The 25,530-nt window shown below is 39.6% G+C and overlaps 1 protein-coding gene across 5 annotated transcripts in view; it reads left to right on the top strand.

Moving 5' to 3' along the window:
• LOC127571606 (diacylglycerol kinase delta-like) overlaps positions 1–25,530 on the top strand; it is a 139,059-nt gene that overhangs the window by 58,145 nt on the left and 55,384 nt on the right. For all 5 annotated transcript variants that reach the window (XM_052018141.1, XM_052018140.1, XM_052018138.1 and 2 more), the window contains 3 exons: positions 11,950–12,054; positions 17,089–17,221; positions 19,094–19,200. In XM_052018141.1, coding sequence (XP_051874101.1) covers positions 11,950–12,054; positions 17,089–17,221; positions 19,094–19,200 — 345 coding nt within the window. The remainder of the gene's footprint in view (positions 1–11,949; positions 12,055–17,088; positions 17,222–19,093; positions 19,201–25,530) is intronic.

Below are 25,530 nucleotides of genomic sequence, written 5' to 3'. Positions count from 1 at the left end.
GTGGCTGGTGCAGTAAGTCGATAATCCGGCCTGTCGTATCCTGGTCAAGCGCGCTGACCACGTAGTAGTACCGTGTGGCATCGGCTGTAATGTCTCTGAGACTGAACTGGGCCTCAGCCTGCTCGAACCAAATGTGGGGCTGAGCAGCTCAGAAAGTCGGGAGCTTGAGCGAGACTGCATTGTGCGAGTCGCTGGAATGCACGTCGCGGGTTCCAGATGCCGTCTGCAAGCGTCGGGGTCACCAAATGTAGCCCAGCGTGGTGCATTTTTGAAGAAAAACTCAGAGGTGAGAAGGTTGGATTCAAAGCACACTTTACTTCTTCAGAACAAAACGAATGCGCCAAAGTACCCGAGAGCCTCTCCGGGCCCGTGTGGGGCGAACGTGACATAAGGTTCCCACCGAAAGGTCTGCCCCGTGGTTCGTTCACGACGCGCACCCACGCGGCCACCGATGGCAGTTCGAGTCCCGTGTGTACAGGCCACTACACCTGACTCAATCCCCAAACTATTTTGATTTTCTCATCTAAAAATTAGGTTGTCTGCTGTTAAGTCTTGCTGTTCCTTGTATGAAGCTCAATTGCTTTAAAATCAGGTTTGGTGATAATTTAATACGTTAATGTAATTTGTGCAATTTTACTGGTGCACTTGGCATACACATCATGGCAAGCAGTATGTGCATGGCTCATCAAAACATGTTCATACCAAACAATAAAATAAAGCCAGAGACAAATTAAAAAATTGAAACAACTAACTTGAATTTTTTATGGGCTTGACTGTTCATCTGGCTAGCTGAGTCTGTAATATTTTTGTACATCATCAAGATGTATTTTGTCAATCTTGAGTTTAAAAAATGCAGAAGTACATACAGACTGGTCTATTTTACGATAGTTCAATAACACAAACCCAAAAGTTCCATAGAGGTAGGAAGCTCCAGTGGAAGACTTCAGGTCTGGAAGTTAAAATCAAAAAAAAACAATTCTGGGCTAACCTCCTCCCTGTACTACATTTTCTTTGCCTCTGCTTCATTTAGCTAATGTAATCTCTCTCCTCTCAATCTGCCATCAAGACAACATGGTTTCTTTCTTCCTCGGGCTCAATCTTGCTGAAGATAATGCTTCTTTTTTTCACAGGCATGGTTTTATGATACTCCAGCCAAGAAATTTGATCATGTGGCACCCTTGTATAATGTGTAAATTCCTCATAAGTCTTGTTAAACCAATGTAGGTCGTATTACCAATCTTTTCCAGGTAAAATAGCACCTATCAGCAATTTGAACCAGGCACTTATGAAGAGTTCTTTGGGAGTCAGCAAGTTCAATTAGGCATGTGTTTTGGGGTGTAAAGCACTATATTGCTGATGTCTTTTTGACTAATTTCACACTTTTCTGTCAGGAATTTGAACAGATATTAGTGTAGGTTTAGCACAGACTGGTCTATTTTTGTCATTGTTTTCCCCAACCATTCATGAATTTCATTTCTCAGTTTATCTCTACTTGTTTTTTCACTTCTAACCCTGTATAATACTTTCCTACCTTTCCGCAATGTCATGGGAGTAACCCGGAAAAAGGAGTGCATGCTTTTGGTTATTTATCCAATGTGCTGTTGTTTTTGGAATGAAGTCGATCAAAGAAACTATTGACCCTGTCAGTATTTCAGGTATTAATCTTCAAACACACCTAGATTTGAAACTTAATTTAAGGAACATCCCTTTGTTTGTTGCAAGAGCATATTGAAAGCAAATCCTGTTCTGTTTTATCAGTTCCTGAGATTTTGACCTTTTTTAAATTAAATGCCTAATAAAAATTCAATGTAAAATATGACGCATTGATATATTGTAAAACAGGGAAGGACCAACAGAGAGAGTTTGATACTACTCTGTGAAAATTGGATTGTTTCCATTTTCATCCTTGATGTCCAGTTTTGTAGAAACAGTTAATTAGGTATATTGTCAAGGATCCATCACAAAACTTAGGCTTTGGATTAAAAAAGATGGAAGATATTATGTAAGAGGCATAGGTTTTTGCTTTGACCCCATATTTACATATTCAAAAATATGAAGCCCTTTGTAAGTTGTGGCAAAACTCTGGAGTAACTGATGGAAAAGCAGTAAAAGGCAAAAGTACTGCACATGCACAGAATCTTAAACATGGACAGTGTTACAACAGAGAAAAGAATAGTCAATATCCATGGAGAGAAAAGACAAATTGTTAGTTTGAATACAGACCATTCTTCAAAACCTAAAGATACTGGATATTTTGATACAGTCAGGAAAAGGCAGGAGAAAATATATGTCTAAATATTTTTAAAAATGGCAGATACAGAACTAGGCAAGGCAACACGTTATCATAGTTAACAATTGGAGAGAAACATAAAGACAGTAAAGAATAGAAGGATATTTAGATAAGGAAGTGGAATATGTGGGATTGAAGTATAAAATAAGGCAGTTTTAAAAAGAAAGTTTAGTTACTGAAATCATTGTTCAGATAAAATGACCCTGAGTGTTTTCAGCAAAAAAATTTGGGTTTATTTAGGAGCACCATGAAAGTGTAATCAGCTGTAAAAGAACACCTATGCACAGAAATTGTGAACAAAGGTTTGTTCTAAGGAGTGCCTTAAAGGGGGACAGGAAGTTGGAGAGGCAGAAAGTGAACTGAAGGTACAGTTGCCAGTGGGAGGTGCACATGGAGGCCAAAGTTAGAGTGATGTTGAGTTCTCAAAGGTTTATTAGCTCAGGAAAAATGGCATATTGCTCTCATGTTTTTGGTGAGCTTTGTTGAAGCATTATAAGAAGTCAGTAACAGAGGATCAGAATGGAAGTATTAGAGCGTGTTATACTTGGTAACCCAAACAGCGCCTTGGGCTATTCTGGCATTTGATAACATCAAAATTGGTTTCACTAGCATCATTCAGGCTCTGCCCTTTCCCAGCATCACTGGTTATCACATTATATCAGATATGTTTTGTTGCAGGAGAAATTTGCAGCCAGTTATCGTTTCGTTGAGGTTAATATGACGCACCATGAATCCAGGGCTTAGAAAGTTAAATCACAAGGACATGTTGCATAAACTTGTATTCCCTTGAATTTAGAAGATAGAAGGGTGAAAATATGAGATGTTTAAATATTAAAACAATTTGATAGTGTAGATACAGGCAAACTATTTCCTCTGATGAGGGAATCAAGAATGAGAGAAATCTTAAAATTTTGACAAAATCATTTAGAAGGGTAATCAGCAAGCACTTTTCCCAGGCACATTAAAATAGATTTCTAGAACCAATCTTTGCCTTAGATGTTGATGGGGCAATTTAGATTTACAAGTCTGAGACTGATAGGTCCTTTTGACATAAGGATATCAAAGGTTATGAAATAAAGGGAGAAATCTTCTTTTTACACAGCAAGTTGTTATGATCTTGAATGCACTGGGTGAAAGGGTGGCAGAAGAAGATTCAATGGTAACGTTCAGAAGAGAATTGGATAAAGTTTTACAGAGTAAAATTACAAAGGTATGGGAAAAGAACAAGAGGGTGTAATTAATTTCACTGTGTGTTTCGATGTACATGTGACTAATAAAGATACCTCTTCTAATTCTCAAAGAAATGGCAGAGCTGTATGCCATCCTATGCTCTAACATTCCGTGATTCTAAGGTGGGAAAAGGTAATGTTTTACAGATGAACAATGAAGGCAGAGGAGGCTCAAGGGACTGAATGATTTGCTACTATTCACTGTAATAGAATATTACATTATGATTAACCCACCATTAACAAACCTAGAAATAAATGGGAAAATCTGTCATATCTGTCAGTATAATCCAGGTATTCATAAACTGACCATTAAGCTTATAAACCAGAGCTGAAAAAAATTGCAGCAAAAAAATATTACAACTTTGCATTAAAAACAAACTGCTGGAAGAACTCAGTGGGTCAGGCAGCATCTGTGAGGCAAAGGAATAGTTGATATTGTGGGTTGAGACCTTGCATTGGGACTTACAAAATTACAACGGTGTTTATCTGTCAGTGCTTCATGGCTTAGGTGGGCTGAATTATCAGGGTTTGGGTTTAACTGTGCTTTTGATTAATTTCATTTTTGCTTTCTATTCAAATCTAACTGACAGTCCCTGTTGTGCAGAATGGTGCAGGAGGTAACAGGTGATAAGAAAAGGTTTTTGATGTGTTTGCAAATCATTTATCCAGATGTGGGCGCAGCATGCATTCCCATGAGTTTCACTGGTTTCTACCAATAAAAGTCACAAGTGTAAATATAGTATTGCATTATTGCTTTCACACATTTTTGTGATCTAAATTAAAGCATACTGTCAACCATATTAAACTTGTAATTTTGTAGGTCCCAATGCAAGGTCTCAACGCACAATATTGACTATTCCTTTGCCTCACAGATGCTGCCTGACCCACTGAGTTCCTCCAGCAGTTTGTTTTTAGTTCAAAGTTGTAATTTTTTTTTTGCTGCAATTTTTTTCAGTTCTGGTTTATAAACTTAGTGGTCAGTTTATGAATACCTGGATTATACTTGAATAAAGCAGCCAAGGTTTAAGGTGCATAGCCTTGGAACAAAGTTGGTGTGCAGGTGTGAGAGTGTTCTGATCTCTGAAATGTGCATCATTTTGGAGCTGGGCTGATCTCTCAGTTGGAGTTCGTGTTTGGGTCTGCTCTTAAAGTGTAATGTGGGGAAATGTGAGATTATCCACTTTGTTGGCAATAATAGGAAATAGAATATTCTCTAAGAGGAGAGAGATTACACGTTGTTGCTGAACAGAGGGATGCCTTTGTAGATTTTCTTGATTCACTTTTTGGGATATGGATGTCACTGGCAAGGCCAATATTTATTGTCCACCCCGTATTGCCCTTGAATAGCTAATGGTGAGCAAACCTTTTAAACCATTATTATCCTTCTGGTGAAGGTACTTCCAAAGTGCTCTTGTGTAGGCAGTTCCAGGATTTAGTCCCAGTGATAATGAAGGACTGGAGGGATATATTTGAAAGTCTGGATGGTGTTTGAGGAGGACCTGCAGGTGAGGGTGTTCTTATGCACCCGATGCCCTTCTACTTCTTGTTGGTAGAGGTTGCAGGTTTGGAGATGGTGTTAGAGTAATCAAGACAAATAACTGCAATGTACTTTGTTGGCACTGACACCATTGTGCACTGATGATGTAGGGAATGAGTGTTTATGGTGATGAGATACCAATTGAGCAGACTGCTTTGATCTGGTTGTTGTCAAGCTTCTTGAGAATTTTTGGAACTGCACTCATCCAGGCAAGAGGAGCATACTCTTTTGTGCTTCTGACTGATGGCGGAAAGATTTTGAAATGTCAGGAGGTGACTCGCTTTCTGCAAGAGACCACATGAAACTTTAAAAGTTAACATCATCTACACCAACTATTCAGGAATGTTGGCCTTTATTGCATAGGGATTGGTGTATAAAAGTAAGAACGTGTGACTAAACAAGGCATTGATAATAGCACACCAAGTGTATTGTGTACAGTTTGGTCTCCTTGCCAGGAGAAGAATATATTTACAGTACATTGGAGGCAGTTCAGAGAAGATGCATGAGGATAATTCTTGGGATAAATGGGTTGTTTTATAAGAAAGGGTTGAGTAGATGGGCCCATAGTTGTTTTTTTTAAAGAATGAGAGGTGATTTTATTGAAACGTAAGGTTCAATGGGACTTGATGTCATACATGCTGAGCAAATGTTCCCTAATGAAGGCATATAGATCCAGTGGAATGTAGCTTTAGATTAAAGGGTCACCTATTTAGGACAGAGATGAGGAATTTCTTCTCTGGCTCTCATGTGAGGTTAGGTTTGTATTGATAACCAGATCGTATAGTGTTAGATTGACTGTTCTGAAAAACATTTGAATGGAAAATGTGAGTATATTCACGTATGGTGTGATTTTTGATGTGGTTTGTTATAGGATATGAGCAAAAGAAGATACAGATAAGAGGCTCTCAGTCACACATACACTTACTGTTGCTGTGCTAAATATAACTTTAGCACTGATATAATCTTTAGGTCAGTGATCAAGCTCGCTTCCGATGTGAAGAACCATCCTTTCCACTTGGTTGAGCATAATAAATGTGACCGTGCTTTAGGGTATGAGCGTTGAATGTTAAAACCACTAAGCATGCAAGGAGAGAAATAACATTCTGAAAAGTTAGCGCTGAAAACTCAATGAAATGCTCTGCAGATTCTGCCAGCCTTCACCACAGGGTCTGAGGACCCTTTGTAATCTGGCATACCTGATTATGTTACAAAAACAGAAATGCTGGAAGAACTCATCCAATCAAGTAGCATCTGTGGAAAGAGAAACCAGTTAACGCTTCATGTTGAAGACCCTTCATCAGAACTAGTTTCTCTTTGTTGATTAAGTAATTGGAAATGGGTAGAATAATGCACAAGTAACAAAGGAAAAATACCCCTCCCCCAAGAAGTAAAAACAAATTTCTGAAAATTCTCAGGTGGTCATTGCGTATCTGTGGAGAATTCCTTGCAAGCTTATGACCTTTTGTCAAAAGTGATGGATGTTAGAGGTGTACAAGGTTTTAAGAGTACGTAGAGGCAGAGAAATGGGAAGAAAAGAAAGAGACAATGGAAAGGTCCTTGTTAGGATGGAATGCAAAATTATATTTAAGTGGGATGGTGATGCAAGACAAAGGGGAGCAGTATGGGACAAAGAAATTAAAGCTATGTTTGGAGGAGCTGCAGATTACAGAAGCAAAACTATTACCAAGCTTGCTTTCCATAGAAAAGTGTAATGATTGTAATCTGAAACAGTTGAGCTCAGCATTGAGTCTGAAAGTTGCAAAATGCCTAATCAATATATGAAGTCCTTTGAGTTTCTATTGGGTTTTATTGAACAGGACTGAATGTGCAGGGACAAGGAATTAAAATCACAAGCAACACCTGTAAAATGAAATACAATATTCGAGAAAACAATGACCCAATCTGGATTGGTCTGCTCAATGTGTTCAGGTAGATTCATCCAAACAACAGCATGTTTGACAAATCTATTAAACTTCTGGCAGGATAGTTAAGGTTGAGCAAGAGAATATAGTATAATTGACCTGTATGATCAGTATGCAAGACAAGTTTTTCACTGTACCTCGATACAAGTGACAATAATAAACCAATACCAATATTTGGATTTTCTTAAGACATTTGATCAGGTCCCACATAATGGGTTGTTGACCAGATTAATGCTGAAGGGTATAGATTTGACATAATTGCACAGAAGCATGAATCAAGGGTTGGTTAATGCGGGGGAACTGAAATAAATGGTATATTTTTAATTAAGAAAATGGCACATATATGAAAATTCAGCATGATCTTACATAATGATAAAGCAATACTGGCAGATGGAACACTTCTTTCATAAGGGAAAAAACTCTTGTTCCAATCCCAGTCAATTTCAGGATAGTAAATGACCTTTAATATGATTGCCATGGTACTTTTACGCTTTGCTTAAACGTGCCTACTACTTATTAGATCAGATCATCCCTTCTGACACTCACCTGTCACTCACCTTGTAATTGCAACTACAGCATTTGCCTTTCAGAAATATTGATGAGACTGCAGAATCTCTGACCAAGTTCAGCAGATCAACCATGCTGTGCACTTCATGCCACTTGCTGAACATGGTGTGTGGGGAATGTCACATGATCTGCCCTCATGGTCACTGATAGCATTATTCCCTTTCACAAATGATTGACATGGAAACCCTTGATGACATCTCTCAAGTACTCTTAACAGAGTAGAGCCTCACCCACCAACCCATCCCAAAAAAAATTTAAAATGCCATGTAGGGTTACCATGTCAATGATCTGGGAGAAAGAAAGAATTAGAAACATTTTTTTAGGTATGAAAAAAAATTACAATCAAGTTCTATCTTCATTTGCCTAAAATATCTCTGGTAATTGGGACCAACAGTCATAACGTTCATTTAGCCATATCCGAGGCCCAAACTGAGCCAGAGGTTCTGGAATTATTCAGAGTCTCACTGAGCTAGAGGTGACCCATCACTCAGCTGTACAATCAAAGTCTGGTCAGAGGTTGATCACTGAAAGATGGGGGTTGTCTGCCAATGCAAAAGCCAGGAGATTCTAGCTCTTATTGGTGTGATAAGAGACAAACCTTGCTGGCTCAACAGTTTATCTTCATGGTCACGCTGATTTTAACCTATGAAAATACATCATTCCTCCCCTAACCTCCCTGCTACTTAACAAGCTTCTTTCCTTTCCTTCCCAGTTCTGACTAAGAGTCTTCAACCAGAAACATTAAATTTGATTCTCTTCCCACAGATACGGCTTATATTTTTTAAGTCATGTTTCATTAGTGCCCATGATTTTTTACTCCCAGATTTCTATCTATCCCTGTTTCTATCTAGTCCTGATGAAGGGTCTAGGCCTAAAGTGTTGACTGTTTGTTTTCCTCCATAGATGCTGCCTGACCTGCTGAGTTCCTCCAGTACTTTTTGTGTATTGCCCCAGATTCCAGCATCTGCAGAGTTTCTTGTATCTATGCTCTTAGTCCAGTGCCTTTATTTCCAAGAGTCCTTATATTGAAGCATGTACAATGAAGGAGCATCAGACTTGTTGTTTGTTTCCTTTGTCCCAGCCTTTGACTCTTCTGTTTTCCAAAGTCATTCCTCTTCCTCCCGGACTTGTTTCCTAAATCTCTAACTTCATCCAGTTTAATGTCTCTCCCTTTTTTTTGAAGCTGCTGTCAGCATCCCATTCCACGACCAATGCAATTCTCAAGGGCACAACATTACTCCTTGCAGGGACACTGATGGTAGCCATGTTGAGATTCAACCTGTCCAGCTTATGCAGGTCCTACCTTCTCCAGAACCAGTCCAGTAGCCCAGAAGCTTAAAGCCCATCCTCCTGCACCATCCCTTTAGCTGTACATTCACCTGCACTTTTGAGTCACATAGTCATCTACACTGTATGGTAAGATACGTTATTGTTCAGTGCAAAGACATGTTCCAGTTGGGGATTGGTTGCTGTCCTGTTCAAGGCTGTGTGGGTGTAGAGACGCGGGGCATCTGTGATTAAAAGGAGAGAATTGGGACAATGAAACTAGTAACAGACGGGCATTGAAAGAGTCTTGGATGTAAGCCCAAAGAGACTTGATAAGAAGAGAAAACATGTCATTCCCACTCCCCCAAACTTGTCTGCTGAGAGTATCACAGATGATGTCCTTGCTATTTCCAGCTAATACCGTGAGGTTATATAACCTTCTGTGCATATGGGAATTGCTTCCATTCTATAGCCCCAGAAACCACAAGAAATCTCAGTTTCACTTTTTGGAGAAATTCTGGCACCAGCAATGCTGAAGACAGATTAGATTGACATTATTGCATTGCTATTTGTGGAAACGTGTTGTGTGTAAATTGACTGGCATATTTCTCACATTACAACAGTCCAGGAAGTATAGATGTAAAATGCTATGGAACATCCGGAAGTTATAAAAGGTGCTATATAACAACAAGCCTTTATTTACTGTAACTTGCTGGCACCACAGTCCATGTGAATAAATGATAGTAGTTCGAGGGTGAGGCCAGAATGCCAGGTTGGTCGATTAATTGTGTAGGTGAGTGACGGAATCCAGGGGAAGTTGATGTGAATATGGGAAGAATAATGGGATTAGTGTCGGGTTAGTGTAAGTGGTGGCTTGATTATCAGCCTAGACTCGGTGAGTCAAGGTGCCTGTTTCCTTGCTGCATTACTCTATGACTCTGACTGTGACTCAGATGAGTGAAAAAGCAGACTCCAAGAGTGTGAAGGAGAGGTTAGCAAAGGCTGTCAAAGTCGAGAAGTTATCAATATGAACAATTTCCATTAGCACTTTTAACATAGAAAAAACTTTCCGAGGTGTTTCAAAGGAACATTACCAAATAAAATAAATTGTTGCCGAGCCAGATAAACAGGTATTTTAGCAGAATGACCAAAGATGAGGTCAAAGTAGATTGAAGGAACTTCAGAGAAGGAAGAAGATTTAGCAAGATGGACGGGATTATGGAGTGAATTCCAAAGCTTTGGGCCTTGGGAGCAGAAGGCACAACCACCATTGAACTAATGGATGCACAAAATTCTAAAATTATTGGAGTGCACATAACGCAGCAGATTGTAAGGTTTGAGGAGATTACAGGGACAGAGAGGAGTGAGAACATGGACAAATTTGAACCTCTGGGAAATTTGCTAGGTCAGGAAGCACAGGGATGATGGGTGAACAGGACTTGATGGCAGCATAGTGGTGCAGCTGGTAGAGCACAGCCCCAGAAACCTGGGTTCAGTCATGACCTCTGGTACTCCATGTGTGGAGTTTGAACATTCTCCCTGTGACTACATGGGTTTTCTCTGGTTACAGGTGATACCTACACTACAGTGGGATTACCTTCCTAGAAAACATCCATATCATGCTTTCCCATTATGCAAAACCCTATTTCCCATTAAATCCCATGTTATAAGTGGAGATGCGTTCCTACAGGATGTTTTTCTCCCAACAATAAGAGAGTACTGCAGCTGCTAGTTCACAGCAGGGGGCCACTTAAGAGATTGCCTTGTCAGTTTTGAAAACAAAGTTTTGGATCATAACAAGTTTATGCATAGGAGAATGACTGAAGTCAGCCAGTCATTCTATTACATGACAAAGGCATAGGTAAGGACTAAGCAGCAAATAAGCTGAAACAAGAATGGAGGAGGTTACCAAGGTGGAAATTGGTATTAGATATACAGGGGTATAGGGTCTGAAACCCAACTTAGGGTCGCATATGACACCAACCTCTGCAAGCAGTCTGGTTTAGTTTTAGAGAGTGGCCAGGGAGAGGGATAGAATCAGTAACAGAGGAACACTGCTTGTGGTGGAGACCTAAGACAGGCGTTCTAATATTTAATTGAAGATCTCTGCACATGCGTTCCCAAATGTCCACAACTTGAATAAAATTTGGAGTTGGTGAGATAAGGCCAGATTTCTATCAGTATACAGACAGAAACTCATGTAATGTTTTTCAATCAAGTAGTAAGACACTGCATGTAACAGAAGAATAAGAAGAGAGCTAACGATAAAACACCAGTGGTAGTGGGTGGAGGCATAACAGGTGTGCCTCTGGTTATCCTCAGTCAATAATAGAGTAAATAAAAGTAGAACCAGGCAAATGCAGTCTTATTCAGCTCGATGACAATAGAGGAATGGTAGAGCAGAGCCTGTCAGTGTGATGGAAAGGTTAGACACTGCCAGTGTGAGTGGGAAGACCAGCAGACATTACTACATAGTTCATTCTGGGAAATGTTTTGTCAAAGATGTTTGATAGAATTCATATAATGACGTATTGGATGCTGGAGGTCCAGCTAATTCCTCAAATATTTTCAGCGGTAAATTTGAAAGCAGTCACTATTTTTGTTAAGTGCTGAAATCCCAAACAGATGTTGTAGGTGATTTATTTTTAACTTACTCTATTTTTAGATATTTGGATTATGGTAAAGGCTTTTCATGATAGCTTTGCTCCTTCCAGTCCAGAACACATTGGCTGTTGCTTGGGAGTAGCCTGACTTCACTAAATCCAAATTATCCACTTGTCAAAGATAAGCATAACAACAAATGCCAGTGGGCTATTCTGCTTTGACCAGACCAATCTCATTGTCTCATGTCATTCAGCCATTTTAGTCGCTGACTGATCAAACAAGTGGAGATCCAGCTCAACCTTCTTCTCTCCAGCTGGAGGTACTACAGCGGAAACCGTTTGTATATGTTAATCTGATGACATTTAAAGACTAATTGCTCATGCCAATACAGTGAAATGTGAGTGGATGATTACAGTACAAACAAAACTTGAAGATTGTGAATCTTTTTCAGTTTTTAGCATCTTTGTACACTAATATCAAATATCACTCCCAAGAAAATACATAATTAGATAAGTGCTACTTTTTTTTTTACAGATAATTACTCCATTCCGAAAGTTGATTTTGTGTGCTGAAAACCGCAAGGAAATGGAAGACTGGATCGCAGCAATGAAAACGATCCAAAACAGGGATCACTTTGAGGTAAGATGGCTCAAAGCCCAGCAGTTTCAACACCTTCAGGAATTTGTGTATGTGAATCGATAACTGCAAGTGAGTTATCTACTGAGTACTGGGCACTTGTAGGAGAGGAGAGGAAAGCAGCAAGGTTTCAAACCTGAAAGAAGAATTCAGATAGTGTTATGGATTTTTGTGAAAGCCTCTGGAAGATTTCAGGAAGATAGATTGCTACATAAAGGAAAGGGACATTATTGCAGCCTCTATTCAGTCCTTAATGTCTCTTGTTATTAGCAATCTAATATGTCATTTGTACCTTCCTTTTCCCAGATTATTAATTCCAAATTGGCAACACCATACTTTTGGTATTTGTTCTTGAGATTAGGTGGCATTGGAAAGGCAGCACCTATTGTTCATCACTTAACTGCCTGAAACTGTTTGTCTTGGAAGGAACTAAGAGTTTGCCGTGTAGTGGAGGCTTGAATTGCATATTGGTGAAATCAGATATAGGTGGCACATTACCTTCCTGGTAGGATGTTTGTGAACATTTTGTATTTTATGACAGTCAGCACCATGCTCACATAAAGGGGAAGGCATTAAAAATGTATTAAACGTTGCCACAGCTCTCTGGAGCCATCAGTTCTATGCCCTATGTTAAAATATGGAGCCAATTGAAATGACTCTGACTCTAGCACCAGTGTAATAAATAGGCATATATCTCTCAGGTGGCTTGCTAGGACTCAGTTCAGGGAGCTGAATCTTAAATGGCCAAGGTAAATAGTGCCATATCTCTCGCTGTAAACACAGAGTGGGCAGCTTTTCCATTTAGGAACTGTTTGTGAGGAGTGCTTTATTTCAAGATATATAACCTATTTGTACTGTAATTAGTCTTGCTGCTCAAAAATTTATTGCACAAGTATTTCTATTGGAAGCAGGGGAAGGGGGATGTTTGTGATGGGTCGGGCTTTGGCCCATCTTCTTCAAAATACTTGTAAGTGTCTGTTGCTCTAATTTTTAAAGGACCTCTTTTTAGCCTTTCTAGCTGTCTGAGATAATTAACATTCCTGGAACATGTTGTAATCAATGTTCACCTTTTTCTCCTCACCCACCAATAATGTATTGTCTTTTGCTGGGATACAGTTCCTCCAATAACTTCTCCAGGTGACTGTTTGCCATTTGTGGATCTAGGCATGAAAGGGAGCATCTGAGCAAATTGAAATCGCAATCTGAACTAATGAGTCCTCATACAAAGTTTCCATGAGCTTTAATATTTATAAAGCACCTTCAATATTAAAGAATAAAGCTTTAAAAGTGTTTTCTGTGTGGAGAAGATCAGAAATGGAGGATAAGAGTTAGAAGGTTAACCAAAAGTGGAGAAAGGGTTTGAGATTGAGAGGGAGATTTAACAAGTCCTGAAGTTCCAGAGATTGTTATTTCCATTGGTAAAATTATTATCCAAATGAAGATCCTATGTCTGATTAACATAACTGTGCTGATTCTCTCAATTAGATTCCATCATTCCCATTTCTCACTTCCCAAGTGATGAAGTCTGGTGATTTTTTTTTCCAATCTTGAAACTAACTTCATTGGTCAATGGTTCATTGATTTGTCTCCTTTTTTAAAATAAACATTCAATCTTTACTGCCTTTTAATTCTCAGGTATTACACAGCAGTTTTTGGGAAAGCTATATTTAATTAATTTCTACTTTTTTTTCAAATATACTTGTTTGGTATTTTTGGGCCCTACAGATTTGATAATTTTCTATCCTTATTATTTTACCTGTCTCAGTTCTGCAGTTTTTCCATCCCTATTTTCCCTGTCACATCTCCAGTCTTCCCTGTTTTTCTGTTACAGTGTGGTGCACCTAGACAAAATGATAATTTAGAAATTCCACCTTAGTCTTATGCCATACTGTTGTCATACTTATTTATATGAACCTCCTTGTTCTTTTATCATTATCAATCCAGTGTTGTCTTTTCTTTGTCAAGTTGATTCTCTTGTTGTTAAATTTAATTTCTTTAATAAAACAGCTCTCTTCTACTTGTGTAATACTACAGAGTACTTATAGTACAGAAATGGGTCATTCAACTCACCAGGTCCATGCCAGTGCTCCACACTAGTTTCTTCCCACCCATCTTCATCAAACGCCTTCAACGTATCCTTCTAACCCTTTCTCCCTTATATGTTCATCCAGCTTCCCCTTAAGTGCATCTCCGCTATTAGATGTAGCTATTCTTCATAATAGCAAGTTCCATATGCTAACCAGTCTCTGGATAAAAAGGTTTCTCTTGAATGTCCTCTTATTGTTCCTTCCTGTTGTGCACAGCTTAAAGTCTTCAAATATTGCCAAAAATTTTCAGCTTTGAAGCCTTCTTAACCTTTGGGGTATAAATTCCACTGCAATGTATTCATAGGCTTATCTGTTACATTTCTTTCCAGTATTTTATGTCCTTTTCGTTCCTTAATTCTGCCTGGTCTGATTCCATCCAGTTAGAATCCTTCCACTCACACTGAAAATGTATTTTGTTAGTAGTTGCATCACTACCCCTCCCCATACACCTACACTCAGCTCTGGAGTATCTGGACAGTAAAGACACATATGTTAGACTATAGTTTATTGACTATAGCTCTGCCTTCAATACAATAATTCCAAGCAAGCTTGTCACCAAACTCCGAGACCTAGGACTCAACACCTCCCTCTGTAACTGGATCCTTGACTTTCTAACAAACAGACCGCAATCAGTGAGGATAGGCAGCAATACCTCCAGCACGATTATTCTCAACACTGGTACCCCACAAGGCTGCGTCCTCAGTCCTCTACTCTACTCCCTATACACTCATGACTGTGTGACCAGATTCTGCTCTAACTCCATCTACAAGTTTGCAGATGTACCACCGTTGTAGGCTGTATCTCAAACAGTGATGAGTCGGAGTACAGGAAGGAGATAGAGAGCTTAGTGGAATGGTGTCATGACAACAACCTTTTCCTCAATGTCAGCAAAACAAAAGAGCTGGTCATTGACTTCAGGAAAGGGGGCGGTGTACATGCACCTGTCTACATCAATAGTGCTGAGGTCAAGAGGGTTGAGAGCTTCAATTTCCTGGGAGTGAACATCACCAACAGCCTGTCCTGGTCAAATCATGTAGATGCCACAGCCAAGAAAACTCACCAGTGCCTCTACTTCCTCAGGAAGCGAAAGAAATTTGGTTTGTCCCCTTTGACTCTCACCAACTTTTACCGATGCACCATAGAAAGCATCCTATCTGGATGTATCACGGCTTGGTACGACAGCTGCTCTGCCCAAGACCACAAGAAGCTGCAGAGAGTTGTGGACACAGCCCAGTGCATCACTGACACCAGCCTCCCCTCCTTGGACTCTGTCTTTACCCCTCGTTGTCTTGGTGTAGCAGCCAGCATAATCAAAGACCCCACCCACCCGGGACATTCTCTCTTCTCTCCCCTTCCATTGGGTAGAAGATACAGGAGCCTGAGGGCACGTACCACCAGATTTAAGGACAGCTTCTACCCCACTGTGATAAGACTATTGAACGGTTCCCTTATACAATGAGATGGACTATGACCTCACGATCTACCTTGTTGTGACCTTGCACATTATTGCACTGCACTTTCTCTGTAGCTGTGACACTTTATACTGTTATTGTTTTTTTTTACCTGTACTGCATCAATGCACTCTGCACTAACTCAATGTAACTGCACTGTGTAATGAATTGACCTGTATGATCAGTTTGTAAGACAAGTTTTTCACTGTACCTCGGTACAATTGACAATAATAAACCAATACCAATACCACTTCATCTTTTTTGTTTGCTTCTCTCTAAAATCACATATTCTATTATGTTTGGCTCTGATCATTGCCCAGAATGCAGCCAGATCTCTGTAATGTTTACCATCTCATTTTCCCTTTGCTGGATCTGCCTTTTTTCATTTGTAACACTTCTGCCATTAGCATGAAGATAATTTGTTTGATTAGCTATTTTCCTTCTTTTGGTCATCTCATCTGCTACTCCCCTATCCTTGACTGACAATTCCTCAAAATCTTTGTGAAGGATTTCCAGCTGCATTTTTGTGCTTATTTGAATTCCATGTAGGTCATGAGTTGTGGCTCTTTGCACAATTGTTTCTATCTAGTTATTCTGTTAGATCTTTAATCTGCAAGGTGATGCACCATTTCAGAGTTCAGAACACAGTGAAGTAAGAGTCTGTCCCTTTCTCTGGTTGACCGCATGATTACGTCTGTTTAGAGAACTGTTCATCTTCACGGTAAATGTTCCATTGCGTCATGATGTTGCTCATGATTGCCTCTTTCCTGTTTTACTGGCTATAGTGTAAGCATATTATGCTCGCAAGAGACTATTCTGCCAATTTCAGACTACTCTTTCTGTAATCGAGTGAAATGATTGAATACGAGATAGAGGATTGACTACCTTTTTTTAAGCCTGTTTACAGCAAGTTCGTTATGGCTACTTCAGTGTAATAGTGGAGTTATGGTAACATTTGACCACATTCTGTGATTCACTACATCAGTTCCCACCCCTTACCTCTACCCCTCCCACCGTGCCAAACTGCCCACAAGCTACATTCAGCTATTGATTTCCTAGGATACCAGTTCAGACGTTCTGATTGACGAAGTGACCAGCATTGAATTATGCAGTTGAGACAATAGAACATCAAAAAATTGCAATGTGGTTGATTTAACCAGTATATTTCAGAACTGCAGTTGGATTCATAACTTTAGAGTAAAGAACAAATTGGTAATTGAGAATATCTGCATTTTCCCTTGTGCATCGTCAATGAACTTTGGCCACCACCAGATCATTTAGGGCAAACCAAACATGGCTTGAGAGTTAAGAAATGCTGACGTAACACTAGAAAGATATCTGATATGGCATACAAATGAGCGCATCGTCCACAGTTTGCTAACTGCTCCCACCAAATCCATGATTCTGTTTGCTTTAATTGGATCCAATAGGATAACCGGCAAGAAACTTTATAGTAATATCTGCTAAATATTTTGTTTATTCTTTTTCTGTCTGAGCAGTCAACCCAATACAGCATGGACCATTTCTCAGGAATGCACAACTGGTACGCTTGCTCACACGCACGACCCACATATTGCAATGTCTGCCGAGAGGCCCTATCTGGTGTTACATCTCATGGATTGTCCTGTGAAGGTAAGATGACATCAAAATAGTTTTTCAGTTCATTCATTCTCACCAACCATATCTTAGAGTCAATCCTAACACTTGGTGACAGGAGGTTTAATGATTACACTTCTCCTGACTTGTCCTGTTAACACCAGCCTTTCCTGTTTGTCATCTCCTTACCCCAGCTTATCCTGTTAATAATACCAAACTTATGCTATTTCCAGCACTCTCCTTGCACCATTAGTTCATATGAGGACAATCAAAGTTACTATACATTATAATTACCGCAATAAGGCAAGACTGAGTAGGTATAATTTCATTATGTAAAGTGAGCTTTGGTTTTGGTGCACAAAACTGCATTTATAGGATGCTTGCATTCATCCCACAAGGAGGAATGGAGTGTTGATCTGGAGCGTACTGGCTACATTCTTTCTGATTGAAAGAAATGTGCTTTTTAATCTACGGAACTTCTTGATAGATTTCTCCTCAATGCTTTATTGATTTACAAAATGCTGAGTAATTTACCCTCACCAGGTGAGAATACATCTTCATCATAAGGAGGGTTTGACTTTTCTGAAATTAACATCTTTTCGAATTAAACTATAACGAATGTCCTTCAATTTCTCATTATTTCTTTATCTCTTCACTTTTTGTAAATTTTTCATTTGCTTTATTAACTGCCAAAGTTTGTGAGTATCAGTTTTCACGTGTTTGTTCATACTTGCTGTTTTAACTTGTGCCAATAATGTAACCATTTTGACCATGTTTTATAATTAACAATACATAGTACTTAAATTTGCAAAAAAAAAACTGCAGAATTAAAACCTTTGAGTAGTTGTAAAGGTACGACTCTCAGAAAAAAATCCTGATAATGAGGCTACTGCATTTAGTACCATATAATTTCACTCTATAAAGAGTCCGGGAGGTGAAATCTTAATAGTGTAACCCCATGTGCCTGAGGTCCTAATAGTGCAATTCTGCAAAAAAATTAATCACATAGGAACCTATGATAAATGACACTTTCATTCTGTAAGGTTAGATATTCTTATAAATTGACAACCTAGATCCCAGTGGCTCAAAGGCTATAAACTGGGCACCTCCTGAATTACTGAAAATCAAAGACATTCAGATGCTGGAAATCTAAAGTAAAACCTGAAAATGCCATAAACACTCAGCAGATCAGGCAGCATCTGTGGAAAACGTAACGGAGTTAAAGCTTCTAGTGGAAGATTCTACATCTTGTTTATTTTCTCTCTCTCTAACTGCCCTCTGTCAACCTGTTGGCTCAGTAAACAGTAGACTCACCTTCCCCTATTGTAGAAATTTCCTTTGTCCTATCCATCCATCTCCCAACCTCTCTGGAACTTAAAATTAACTTGTTTTCTCACTTTCCCAATTTCAATAAAGAAATTTTAATTTGAAAGATTCACTCTGTTTCTCTATACACAGATGCTGCCTGACGTATAGACTGTTTATTGCATTTTCTAATTTTTAACCTTTTGAACTATTGTATGAATTACTGATGTCCTTATTCAGAGGCATAACCTCCACCTGTCTAAATGGCAGTGATTTATACAGAAGGGACTGACACATCCTAAACAACAATGATCCGTACAAGCTTATTTAACAGCAGTAAGATGGTCCACCTTGGAAGTCCTAATGGGAACGGATCAGTACTTGCTTGGCATTAGGATTTGAGATTTTGCATTTAAGTGCATGGTAGGTCTTCTTTCCTACCCTCTTCTCCCACCTCTCCACAAAACATTAGTGCTTGCGCACGCGGTGGCCACACACACACACATACACACGCACACACACACAAACACAGAATAGCTGTTGATGAGTCTCTCTCTCTCTCTCTCTTTCTCTCTCATGTGTCCTTTCCTTTCTGGTTCACAGTATGTAAGTTCAAAGCTCACAAACGCTGTGCTGTGAGAGCCACCAACAACTGCAAGTGGACAACGCTGGCCTCAATTGCCAAAGATATAATTGAAGATGAAGATGGGGTATGTTGTAAATGGGAGTTGAGCAAATGCTGACAAATGAAAAACTGAGCAAGTGCTAAGCAGGGTCTGGAAATCACTACTTTTGAATGATACAACATGATTAAGATGTTGGTATCGTGAGTTCAGATCCTTCTGCGGTTGGAGTCTGGACTGATGAGGGATGAATTTAAAATGTTTCATAAAATTGTTTACATTGAACCTGTAAGTGGTTACCAAGGAGAAGTATAGCAATGGGCACCAAGTGTTTATCAGGAGGAACATAGACCTGGATAGCAGGTGGTTACCAGTAGAACGTGGCACCAGATACCGACCAGTTACTGGATGAACGAACATGACAATGTGCAGCAAGCAGTTACCTGGGAACATGTAACTGTAAGCTGTGAGTGGTTGTGAAGTAGAACAAAGTACTGGCTTTTAGGTGGTAACCAGTGGGAAATTGTGCCTGATAGATAGTGGTTTCAAAAAAGAATATGTTACTGGACTGCTGCAGAACAGGAGCTCTCTTTGGAAATCCTCCGATCTGAATTTTAAATATTGGAGCTCCACCCTTTGGTAGGACTTGGTAAAGCCAAACATTTTATTTTGGATAGTGAGGTTTTTGTGACCAAAGAAAATAAACTGTCATCTTTCACAACCTTAGAATATCTTAAAGCCCTTGAAGATCAAATAAATACTTTTGTAGTAGAGTCATTTTTATAATATAGGAAAGCCTCACAAACAGCAGTGGAGTAAATGGCCAGATTGTTTTTAGCAAAGCAGATTGAGTGATAAATATTTTCTGGGACCTCATGAAAATTCCCATGTAATTCTTCAAACGACACTTCTGGATAATTTGTTTACATCCAACTGAACCAGCAGCTCCTCAGTTTAACACTTAATCTAAAAGATAATACCTGTCCCAGTGCTGCATTCCATCACTATTGCGCTGATGTGTCAGTTTAAATTATATTCTCAGATCTCTAGAATGGCATTTGAACTGGCAGCCTCTCATTTATTGAGATAACACCATTGCACCAAGATGGACAGTAATTGACATTGATGCTTCTGCAAGGATTGAATTAGTTCTGTGTTCCCTTCATGCAGTTGATATTGACAGTACCGGAGGAATCTGCCAATGTTGCAATTGTGAGATGGTTGCATGTTTCATCCTTGGCTTCCATTATAGTTTACTTGCTTACCAATATATATTGTACATTGCAATTTTTTTCACTGTGCCCTGTTCATTTTCATTGCTACAGCTGAGTGAAAAGTTGAGGTAGAGAAGCCTCTCCTCGGGCGTGTACTTGTCATCTATGCTGGGGTCAGTTCTGCTTACTTCCTCACCATTGTACAAAGCACCATGTAAACCTTATCACAATGTTCCTTTTTTTTTCCATTGCTGCATTTGGTGGTCACAAAGTCTTGGGACAGAGGAATTGTGATGCCTTTATGTTGAGGGCTGCACTGGTGCCTTTTACATTAGTCTTTGATGGACTTCATTGCATCCTTTAGCTGAGGTCTCTGCAAGTGTATCAGCCAGGATCTGTGCTGTTCCCTTGTACTAGAATCCAAAAGTAGTTTATGCAGAAATTTGTACTGGTCATAAGATGCTAGGATCTCTGTTGGTCCTTTTGTTGCAACAATTCTGTGGCATTTAGATTAGGCCTCTACTAGCCTGTTAGGTGGGCTCTTAGCTCGTCCCTTACACAGGAATCTACATACTTCACAGTTGAAACCTGGACTAGTCCTACGAAGCTGGGGTCTTCATCTTGCATCGCTGCTTTAACTGGGATATGTGCTGGGAAATTAATTGGTGTCTTTGCTGCTTCATTGACTCAGTCTATTCTGGTCCCTTTACCCAGGGTCTATGCTAGTCTTTTGAGCCAAAATGTATGTCAGTGCTGGTTCCTTTAGCCAAGATCAGTGATGGTCTCTTTAACCGAGATGTGTTGGTCCCTTTAACCAGGGTCAGTGCTCGTCTTTGCTAGTATCAAAGCTGACTCTTTCAACTGAACTGTCTACTGATTTCTTCTACAAGGATCTGTGCCAGTTTCTTAACAGTTCTCATCTTAGGAAAATGGCGGTGTTCTTTGGGCCCCTTTATAAAGCATAATAGCAATTCTGTGAATGAGAAGAAGAAAATGCCAGGTTAAGTGATTGTTCTTTTTCATTGTTTAGAATACAGCTCAAAATAGCATCTAGGATATCCTAAGAAAAAAGAAACAGGACCAAAGACTCACCAAGATTACTGTAAACATGATAAAGAATCTTATGAAGCCAAAACGTGTCAAATACTCAGTATATTTTGTACTGAAATTTTAAGTGTAGTTGAGAATATCACAGATGCTCTGACTATAAGTGACTTGCTCTCAATTAAGGAATTGCTCATTCACAGTGAAAAATTGTTGTGTCATCCAGTTATTAAAGAAAGATAAAAGCAGAAAATCAGGGAATTACAGACTAGTTAGCCACACATCTGTTTAGAAATTGCTGGTGATTATAATAGGATGACGTGACACATCAAAAATTTCAGTTCATCATAGAAAGCCAGTGTGAATTTGTAAAGGATAACATGCTTGAAGCTGATTGAATTTTTCAAGAGGTGATTAAGGGAGTGGGCAGGGAATTGCTCTGAATGTTACTTATCTGGACTAAGAGGGACTTCACCAAATGCCTTCTGGAGAGACTGTTAACTTTCATTAATGCTCATGGAAATGAAGGCAAATTATTAACCTATCTAGAAAACTGACTTGGTGACTAAATACATAAATGAGGGATAATTGGCAGGTATATAGATAAGCAGATACACAGATTAGCAGGATATAACTGACTCGTGACATGCTGCAAGGATTTCTATTGAACTTTCATTTATTCATCAGATTTATGTGACTTAAATGATGAAATACAAAAGCATGTGTGCTAATTGCTAAAGTTTGGCGACACTGCAAGTAGTGTAGATACAAGCATTAAACTGCAAAGATTTAATAAATTGAGTGAATAGGTAAGACAGTGGCAAATAGATTTTAAGTTAGTAAAATGTGAGGTCATCTACTTTGAATCTAAAAGCAGAGTGTTTTCTATATTGTAATAAATTAAAAGTAGTGGAGGTTTAATAGAATTTGAGGTCCATGCACACAGATCATTAAAATATCATGAAGAGGTAAGAAATAAAAGTGTTACTTGTGTGCTCTCCTTGTATCTAAAGGACTGGATTACAAGGGCATAAAAGTACTGCTACAGCTACAAAGAGCTCTGGTTAGTCCACAGGTGGAGTCTCTCAGCAAATCTGGTAACCCACACATCTTAGGAAGAATATATTAGTTTTGAAGAGAATGCAGCATAGATTTACCAGAATGATACCTTGTATTGCTTGAAGTTTACAAGGTTAAAAGGGTGATTTGATTATAGTTTCAAGGTATTGAGGGGAACTGAAAGGGTAAATAGAGAGAAGTTATTTTAGATAGCTGGGATGTCTAGGACCAATCTAAAAATTAGACCAAGTAGCCAGGAGTGAAGTTAGAAGACACTTCCCATGCATGTAGAAATTACCAAGAAGGAGGTTTTGGCGGCCTTAAAGCACTTTAAGGTGGATAAATCCCCAGGGCCTGACCAAGTGCATCCTTGGACTTTGTGGGAAGCTAGAGAAGAAATTGTGGAGGCCCTTGCAGAGATATTTGCTTCATCTTTAGCCCCAGGTGAAATTCTGAAAGACTGGAGGGTGGCTAATGTTGTACCATTATTTAAGAAGGGCAGCAAAGACAAGCCAGTGAACTACAGGCCAGTGAGTCTGACCTCAGTGGTGGGTAAGTTACTGGATGGGATTCTGAGGATGGGATCTACCAGCATTTGGATAGACTAGATCTGATTAGAGATAGTCAGCATGGCTTTGTGTGTAGGAAATTGTGTGTGACAAATTTGTTAGAGTTTTTCAAAGAGGTGACCAAGAGAATAGTTGGGGGCAGGGCAGTGGACATTGTCTATATGGACATTAGCAAGGCTCTTGATAATGTACTGCATGGAAGGCTAGTCTGGAAGGTTAGATCACAAGAGATCATGGGAGAGCTGGCCAACTGGATTTATAATTGGCTTAATGGTAGGAAGCAGAGGGTGATGGTAGAAAGTTATTTCTTGGACTGGAGGCCTGTAACTAGTGGTGTGCCACAGGGATTTGTGCTGGGGCCCTTGTGGTTCATTTATATAAATGATTTGAATGAGAAGGTACAAGGCATGGTTAGTAAGTTTGCACATGAAACTCAAATAGGCAGTATTATAGACAGTGAAGAAGATTATCAAAAATTACAGGGCGATCTTGGTCAGCTAGGTAAGTGGTTAAAGAATGGCAAATGGTGTTCAATCCAGATAAGTGCAAGGTTGTTGCATTTTGGGAAGTCAAACCAAGGTAGTACTTATATAGTGAATGGTAGAGCCCTGGAAAGTGTTGTGGAACAGAGGGACCTAAGAGTACAGTGGAGTGAATGCACACCTTGGTTGGCATGGATGAGTTGGGCTGAAGGGCATGTTTCCATGCTGCTTTACTCGATGACACTAGAGGATAGTGGAAATTTGATCTCTTCTACACATAATGTCTAAGGCTTGGCTAATTGTTAATTTTCAGTCTGGGTTTTGATAAATAAAAATAAATCCAAAGAGATATTATAAGTATATTAAGGGAAAAAGAGTAACTAGAGAGAGAATAGGGCCCCTCAAAGACCAAAGTGGACATCTTTCTGTGGAGCCGCAGGAGATGGGTGACGTCCTCAATGAATATTTCTCCTCTATTTTTACCGTGGAGAAGGATGTGAAGACTTTGGAACTTGGGATAATTAATGGGGATGTCTTGAGGATAGTCCACATTACAGCAGAGCAGGTGCTAGATGTCTTAAAGCTTATGAAGGTAGATAAATCTCCAGGGTCTGATTGGGTATATCCAAGTACATTATGGGAAGCTAGAGAAGAAATTGAGGGAGCCTGGACTGGGATATATGCATCATCATTAGCGACAGGTGAAGTGCTGGAAGACCGGAGGGTGGCTAATGTTGTGCCTTTATTTAAAAAGGGCTGCAAAGAAAAACCTGAGGACTATAGACCAGTAAGCCTAACATCTTATGATAGATATTGTACTAGAGGGAATTCTGAGGGATAAGATATACAAGCGTTTGGAAAGATGGGTTGGTTAGGGATAGTCAGCACGGTTTTGTGTGTGGGAGATCATGTCTCAAGATGAGTACGATGAGGGCAGGGCTGTAGATTTAGTCTATATGGACTTCAGTAAGGCCTTTGATAAGATTCCACATGGTAGACTGCTATGGGAAGTTAGATCACAAGGGATCCAAGGAGAGCTAGCTAATTGGATACAGGATTGGCTTGATGGAAGCAGAGGATGATGGTGGAAGGTTGTTTATCAAACTGGAGGTCCATGACTAGTGCTATTACCCAAGGGTTGATACTAGGCCCATTACGATTTGTCATCCATGTCAATGATTTGGATGAGAATGTACAAGGCATGGTTAGTAATTTTCCAGATGATACTAAAATACGTGGTGTCATTGACAGTGAAGATGGTTATCAGGATTTACAGAGGGATCTTGATCAGCTGGGTAAGCGTGCTGAGGAATGGCAAATGGGAGTTCATTCAGATAAGTATGAGGTGTTGTATTTTGGGAAGACAAGTCTGGATATGACATTCACAGTCAACGGTAGGGCCCTGGGGAGTGTTGTAGAACAGAGTGACCTAAGAGTACAAGTATATGGCTCCCTGAATGTTGTGTCACAGGTAGACAGGGTGGTGAAGAAGGCTTTTGGCACACTGGCCTTCATCAGTCAGAGCACTGAGTATGGAAATTGGGACATTATGTTGCAGTTGTACAAGACGTTGGTGCGGCTGCATTTGAAATACTGTTTTTTAGTTTTGATCGCCTTGCTATAGGAAAAATGCCAATAAGCTGGAAAGAGTGCAGAGGATATTTACGAGGATGTTGCGGGGACTTAATGGACTGAGTTATGGAGAGAGTTTGAGCAAGTTGGGACTTTTTTCCATTGGAGTGTAGGAAAATGAGGGGTGATCTTATCAAGGTGTATAAAATCATGAGGGGCATAAATAGGGTGAATACACAGTCTTTTTCCCAGGATCGGGGAATCAAGAACTGGAGGGCATAGGTTTAGGTTGAGAGGGGAGAGATTTAATAGGAACCTGAGGGGCAACTTTTTCCTCCCAGAGTGCCTGGGCAAGCAGTTGAGGCAGGTCCCTTAACAACATTTAAAGGGCACTTGGATAGGTACATGGATAGGAAAGATTTAGAGGGACAATGGGCCAAACACGGGCAAATGGGACTAGCTTAGATGGGAATCTCG

This window comes from Pristis pectinata, chromosome 6 (genome assembly GCF_009764475.1).
Source record: "Pristis pectinata isolate sPriPec2 chromosome 6, sPriPec2.1.pri, whole genome shotgun sequence".
Classification (NCBI taxonomy): domain Eukaryota; kingdom Metazoa; phylum Chordata; class Chondrichthyes; order Rhinopristiformes; family Pristidae; genus Pristis; species Pristis pectinata.
Note: the sequence above shows the minus strand (reverse complement) of the source record. Positions and strands in the feature narration are given on the sequence as shown.